The sequence below is a fragment of the Pundamilia nyererei genome, unplaced genomic scaffold, assembly GCF_000239375.1.
Source record: "Pundamilia nyererei isolate P.nyererei 1_Seehausen unplaced genomic scaffold, PunNye1.0 scaffold00289, whole genome shotgun sequence".
Classification (NCBI taxonomy): Eukaryota; Metazoa; Chordata; class Actinopteri; order Cichliformes; family Cichlidae; genus Pundamilia; species Pundamilia nyererei.
The window spans coordinates 589,676-596,987 of NW_005187690.1; the positions used below are offsets into that span (position 1 = coordinate 589,676).

The window sequence follows — 7,312 nt, forward strand, 5'->3', positions numbered from 1 at the left end:
TCCACTGCAGCATCTCCAATGCATATGGAAGAGAGAGCATACTACTGGAGCTGCAGCAAGAGAGTGAGTAGACAACTTTACTTAGTATTTAGTTTTGACACTAAGTATTGTGGGATCGTGTCACTATTATCACATCCTATTTAAATTGATATGACACTATAATAAAGACTTTAATACATGTCAGATGTTATTTTCTGACATTTATCTGTACTTTAAGCGTAAGCAATGCCTGGTTATGACTATTTCCTGTTATGTGTCATGAAGCTTAAGGCAATGGAAATTTTTGTGCTTTTCTACTAATTACAATAAACTTAAACACCGTAGTCAATTTTCAATCAATTCCACTTACATTGACCCATTTCCATAAATTAAATGTTTATTGATTTTGCTACAGAAAATGGATCCGAACAAAAAAAGCACAGTTTTCTCCTATTTGATTAGCAGTTAAAAATTCCACAATGGTCAGCAGTTTAAAAAAAAAAGTCTCTTTTCTTCCTTTTATATTTTCTTCTATACCTAAATCCTCTAGACTATGCTATAAATACTTACGACATCCACTGCTTACTTTATTAGGTATAAATAATACAAGGTTGGACCACCTTTTGTCTTCAGACCAGCATTAATTCCCAGGAGTTGCTGGAAATATTCCTAAGTTTTGCTCCATACTGACACGATAGCATCTCTCATGAAACCTGTTTTAGATGATTTGAGCTTTGTGACATTATCCTGCTAGAAGCAGCCATCAGAAGATGAGTACACTGTTCTCACATAGGAATGAACATGGTCAGCAATAATACTCAGGTAGGCTGTGGCATTTAAACAATGTTCAAGAACTCAGAGTGTGCCAAGAATATATCCCCCACACCATCGAACCACCGCCACAGCCTGAACTGCTGACACAGGGCAGATTCTGATCATAACATCCAAATGCCTTAGCAGAAATTGAGACTCATCAGACCAGACATTTTTTCCAATTTCTTTGTGTATTGTAGCCTCAGTCATGTTTCTAGCTTATTGTGTGTTCTTGTGCTGCTGTAGTCTATCGTCTTCAAGATAGTATGTTCAAAGGTGCTCTTCTACCTTGGTTGTAATGAGTGTTTATTTAGTTACTGTTGGCTTCCTATCAGCACAAAGCAACCTGACATCACACTCTGACATCTAGCATGAACAACACATTGTTTTTTTAGAGAATTGCTACTCACTGGATAATTTCTTTTCTTTTCTGACCTTTCTCTGTAAACCTTAAACATGGTTGTGTGGGAAAATCCCCATAGGTCAGGACTTTCTGAAATACTCGGAGTCACTGAAATACAAAATCACCTTTCTTCCCCATACTGATGCTTGGTTTGAACTTGAGCAAGCTGACTCAAACATGTCTACATGGTCTTAAATTCACAGAACTGCTGTCATGTGATTGGCTGTTTAGACATCTGTGTAATGAGCAGTTGAACAGGTGTATCTAAAAGAGCTGCCAGTGAGTGTATATGGCTTGTTAGCTCGGTGGGCAGTTTCTCCATGTGTTACTCAATGAAGTTTACAGTAATTCACTCCCTTTCATTTTTGTTTTTACCACCTCTGTTTTCAGAAAAGTACATGATGGCAGTTATAGTCGGCACCATTGGAGGAGTGGCAGTCATAGCCTTCATCATTGCAGCAGTTAGATATGTTGGTCACAACAACAAGAAGTGAGTATAAATGACAAACTAATGGAGAAGCCGTTGCAAGGCAGGAGTAGTCAACTTCCTTACTAAGCGTTTTCTGAAATCCAAGGAAACACTTAAGCCTAGTCATCCATTCTAAAACACATCGTTGCACACTGTATACGAGTGAATGTGGGACTGATGTGGACATGAGAATTATTTCTCCTGAGCATTTTCAGTTCATTTGCAGTGACAAGTCCTTGTTGAAATCCTTGGAGATCTACACTGGCTGCCTTGTGGAGTTGGTTAGCAAGCTGGACTAACCTTATATTTTGCAGGCACGATTCCCTGCTCTGACACTGCTTCTGTATCCTTGACCTGCTATGCTAAATACAACTCGAGTAGCCCTCTTAACCAAAGTGCTTTATTTTAGCCTCAAGGCATATTTGGACCACCAAATTTGCAAGCTTTCTCTGGCCCTGAAGTGGGTGTGATCTCAGCGACTAAACCCATAAAATAACCACGTCACTCACAGCCACGGTTGGCCTCCAGCATAACCTTACAGAGCTTGTTGTTTTAAAATGGATGCCCAGGCTTGGCGTGTCGCCCTGCGTTAGTGGCAGTCGAGACCGAGTCTGATTATGTGACTCCGTCCCCCAGAGAGAATGGCAACCCTAGGCAGGACGTGGTCCTGGAGAACCCAGCTTTGTACTACAGCGCAGTCAAGAAGGACAAACAAAATCTGAGGAAGAAAGTGGTGAGACATGTTGATGTCAATGATTATGATTATGATTGAGGATGGGTTGGATTACCATTCTCAGATTGTTTGGGGTTAAAGTTTTGTGTAATGAAAAAGTCGTACAGTCATGATAAGACCCCGTGTTAACCTCTGAAATGAGGTACCAGAAAGAATCTGTCCCACTAGCAGTCTAGTAGCTCCAACCATGACCTTTCCAAACACTGTTTTTCTCTTGCTTTCATCGCTTCTCTGCGTTTTTCTGTGTGTTTTTCTCTCCCCTAACTCTTGCACAGCTTAAGACAGAGCTGTTGGGCTCAAAGTTTAACTCCATTCTAGAGGAGACTACGGTAAGGTTCCCCTACAAATCCCCATTAAAACAAAAAAACAAAAAACACAAGCCTCAGTGACAGATGCATCTCCTCGCATATCAGCTTCTGTGTTCTGTACACTGCTGTTTGTTTCCAATACTGCCTTCTGCATGGCTGCCTCATTGCTAACACAAACTGCCAGTCTAACAGGAAACATCTCAGACTCCCTCTCAGTATGTCGACCAGTAATCACTAACATCTTTTCTTTAGTGTCTGTCGCGCTCTTCTGCAATCTGAGGTGTCACTGGCACCTTGCCGCTGATTTTTGCCGCTAAACGGTGTTTCTGTCTGCAGGGAGAAGACGGGGATTATCAATCTGTGGGCACTATGGCGGGACTGGAGAGGCAAGAGCTGAATTACGCTTCCCTGGAGTTTATCGGGGCAAGGTCCAGGGAGGGGGCCTCAGGGAGGAGGGATGACGGCAGCAACTACACAGAAATCAAAGCCAAATGAATCGCGATCCTTCCCTGATCCCTCGGCTATGCGAGATGCAGTGGCAGCCCTATATTACACACATCATCTGCCCCGTAAACTGTGTAATAACCCCACCTCTTCTCCTGGATTTCACTCTGCATATGACTCTTTTGTTCCCCCCTCATTTTTATCAAATTTATCACATGTAATCTTCTGCTCTGTGGCAGTTTCCGCTGCTATGGACTGCCCCTCCTCCATGGGATCCCCCGTCACATACCACCATTAGGAAAAACTGGTATTTCTGGTGGTTTTGAGCAACACCAACTGGGCAATGTAAAGCACATGTTAATTTCAAGCCTAGTTCAAGTTGCAGTACATTGTCTCTACACACAGCGTTAAACGGTGGCCATATTTTTATTCTTTTCTCCTTTTGATTGCTGTTGTGTCTGTCTCACTGTTTGCTCTCCATCTATTCTTTTAACTGTCACTGTGTCTGCTGCCAGTCGAAGCATCAGGGCAAGGAGTAACTGCTTTTTGTTGTCTTATCTTTATGTGTGTCTGTGTACTGAGAGCGAACCCTCTCCTATCTTGTTGTGTCCTAAGAAGATAACTGTCAGAAATGAGAAAAGGAGATGCCTTTAGATTCTACATAATTGTATTTAATGTGTGCTGTGACACAGTAGCCTCTCATTTTACCTGGAAAAAGTCACCATCACTTCTGATAGTAAGTCTGTAAATTTAAGCGACATACTTTCCAGTTCTGAAAAAGGTCGAACCTTGATTCTGGCATTTTTCGTGTAGGTGTAAGAATGAGATCTGAGGGGATTTCTTCCACTGTGGCCAACGCAAAGTGTCTCATTTTCTACTTCTTTTCCACAATGCACGTGTGTCTTCAAAATTATTCAAGTCAACTAGAAAATACAGACCTGAAGCACAACATACTTGCTTGTGAGTGGCCAAAGTGTTATCTCCTATAGACAATGCGTGTATGTATGAATGGGTGTGTGTATTCAAATTGTGCTGAAAGATCACTGGACACTGATTTCTGGGGTCTTTGGGAAGTTTCAGCATCGCCTCACCAGAGGTCTGTGCTTTGTTCTCACAGGATTGCGTCAAATGTTTGAATGGCAAAAGGTGATGCTGACAAGCCATCTGGTTGTGCTACTCAGTGACATTTGATGAACCTGTGGTGTATTATTAAAGCTCACTAATAGTCTAACTTGATAATGATGGTGTCAATAATATATTAATTTGATGTATATTGATGGTGAAAGGGATTCTAGTTTGTACAGTAAACATCCTGCATGATTCTTTTGCCAGCAGGCACACATTCAAGTATTGAACAGCAGTGAAAAGCCAGACTGACAAATGAAAAGCAGTTTTGTCACACGTCACTCAGCCACTCTGACTGAACACTGTCTTAATAGAAGGTTAGAAAACAGTTCCCAACCTCTGACTACATGAATCTACATGAAGTTAAATCAAAGGCTGTGTTTTCTGTATTGTTTCCATTAATCATTAAGGGAGTACTTAGTATTTTAGCATTGCTTATCCATTGAATGTATTAACTCACAAGAGACAGGGTTTTTTCTTCTTTTTTTTAATAAATGGCCAAATTCACAGGAACCACGATGTCCAGAGTTTGGTCCCTGGTACTGGTTTAGTTCCAATTACAGAGTCATAAGTTACCCTTAATGCGAGCAATAGCTTAATGGAAGCAATCTTTACCTTTGAAGCACCATGCCTTCAGATTTTCTGAAGCTAGTTGAGAACATTGTATTGTGTAGCTTTTTACTTAGTACAGACCAAACCTCATAACTGATCTAAACAAACCAAGAAGCCTCCTACCTGTCAGTTTACACCATGTCTTATAGAGTCATCTCTCAGACTTGCACACACACTGTAGCCATAACTCCATATACCCTATCATTTTGCATAAGAAACCATAGATATTGATTGTAATTTTGATTTAAATTGGTATTTATTGCACTTCAGATTGATTTTAACAATGTAACACAGAATAGCAAATATGCAATTTTTAATGTACATTGTTAAATGTATGTAAAGATGTTTATGGAAAAGTCAAGTGGAAAACAAAAGAAAGAAATGGAGAAATAATCTCTTTGTGAAGATTAAAATTTCTTTGGATATAAATATAATGACTAAAGGTTTATAAAATCCTATTATGAAATTCGGTTTGGTTTGTTTGGCTGTCTCATTTAAAATGATGGAGTAAGTTGACTGAAGCAGCAGAGTGTTTATGTAAGCTGTGTTTAAATGGTTTCATAATCAGCAGAGCAAAATCCACTATAGGCCTCAAACTACAGTAATTATGTACAGGTACAGACATCTCTAGAGGGGAAAGGCATTGTGAAACAAAGAATGATACATTATAAGGAGCACTTCAGTTTTAACTGTTAAACTGAACTGAACCCAAATGAATCTCTCTGTCAAAATGAATAAACCATGATGATGAAACTTCAGATTACGTTTGGTTTTAACTACAAGTGAAGACCTGACGTTTTTCTAACTGGATGCTCTTCCGTTCTGGTAATAATATGCAGGTATAATTTTTACCTGTAGCTTTATGATGAGAAATGAGACATTTTTTTTATTAAATTTCACTGATTAAGACTTTTAATCAATGCTGGCCTTTTATTAAGACACTGTTCTCTTAAATTATAGATGAAGGGTTCCAAATATGCAAGCTAGCATTCCTAAATTGCCTGCCTGCACAGAGTCATTAACCATTCACTGTCTCCGATCTCCTCATATTCTTATTTATTTATTTTTAAAGCAGAAATATCTTATCTAATCTTCGCCACAGTGTGCTGTAAAGAAAATGTGTATGTCCAGTACTTTGTGGTGATCATAATAATTATTATGGAGTTTTTGTTTCTTCATTTATGATTATATAATTTAGATCGGGGTTTGCAGTCTCTGCAAATAAGCACTGTTGTAATGACTGTAGGTTTGTCACCAATGATGTAGTTTGCTTGCTCTTTTATTTTAAAAAGTCCTTGATGCCTCCAGCAAATTCATTTGTCTTCAGTTTCCTGCAAATATAAATAAAACAAAGACAACACCGTATGGAAACAGCTGTTTATTGATAGAAAACAACTAGTTTCTGTCTGTTTATTATTCTGTTTTGGTGTTCTGAAATGCAAAAATGTATGCCACATATTGGTTTTATTTCTCGGATTAAGTTCTTTTAATGGCTAAAGAACTTTAGAAAATGAAAGAAACAAAAACATGATCAAACTCTACAAGTCAAGATTGTGTGTCACAAAAAATTTAAACACAGAGTCGAATACATTAAGCCTCCAGTGCTCATCCAGCCTGCAAGCGTGCTGTTTTGTTAATGTTTTAATCTGGAAACACACGATCCATTACTGCTTCTGTTCAGCCATTTAGTGGCCTGATAACATTAGAAGCAGATGCATCGGGGGTGGGACTTGGCACACAGATAATCTCAAGTATGTGTTATAATTGCATACTTTCCCAACTTCTACCAAGCATTTGTGCCCAAAGAAGATTTTATTTTCAGTCTCAATGTCAAAAGGTGTCCATGTCTATACTGTACCACCACCAGGTTAAGAGGAATTGTGAACCATCTTCCAGTAGTGTGGAGATCTTGCTGCTTGGGCACAAAATACTACTAATCCTGAAATATTATTCCCTAAGTTTGCATTTTTGGTTGGTTTGCTGTACTTTCCCACCTCTCTATAGCAATATATATATATATATGTATACATATATATAATAAAAAAATATTTTTTATTATATATATATTTTTTTTTTTCATGAATTTATGTTGAAATTACAGAGACCCACCGGTTCCAGTAAAAGGCTTCTCAAACATGCATGTCTAGAAAGAATAGCAAGGGGAGGAAGACCAGACCAGCTAATTCCCACCTACGGGTCTGGCATTAAAAGAAGCAAACCTGTCTCAGAGACTATCTGTGTGTGGCAGGATAGGCATAAGCAAATGATGAATGGGCATGTTGGTGGTGTAATTTGTACATAAACATATGTATGAATATGTAATGCATAATATGAATTGATTTACAAGTAACTGGACATGAAATACTGCAGTATGTTTCTAACTCAACAGGCAGCTCATTTTCTTCCTCTTTGTAAAACATTCTTTA

The 7,312-nt window shown here is 38.8% G+C and overlaps 1 protein-coding gene across 4 annotated transcripts in view; it reads left to right on the plus strand.

The window, feature by feature from the left end:
• The window catches only part of mag (myelin associated glycoprotein), an 11,063-nt gene extending 4,812 nt beyond the window's left edge, over positions 1-6,251 (plus strand). The window contains exons 8-12 of one of the 4 annotated variants that reach the window (XM_013915348.1): positions 1-63; positions 1,586-1,685; positions 2,301-2,397; positions 2,673-2,726; positions 3,042-6,251. In XM_013915348.1, coding sequence (XP_013770802.1) covers positions 1-63; positions 1,586-1,685; positions 2,301-2,397; positions 2,673-2,726; positions 3,042-3,200 — 473 coding nt within the window. In that variant the 3' untranslated portion in view covers positions 3,201-6,251. The remainder of the gene's footprint in view (positions 64-1,585; positions 1,686-2,300; positions 2,398-2,672; positions 2,727-3,041) is intronic. The other 3 variants (XM_013915349.1, XM_013915351.1, XM_013915350.1) reach the window with 3 other exon arrangements.
• Positions 6,252-7,312: the final 1,061 nt, after the last annotated feature.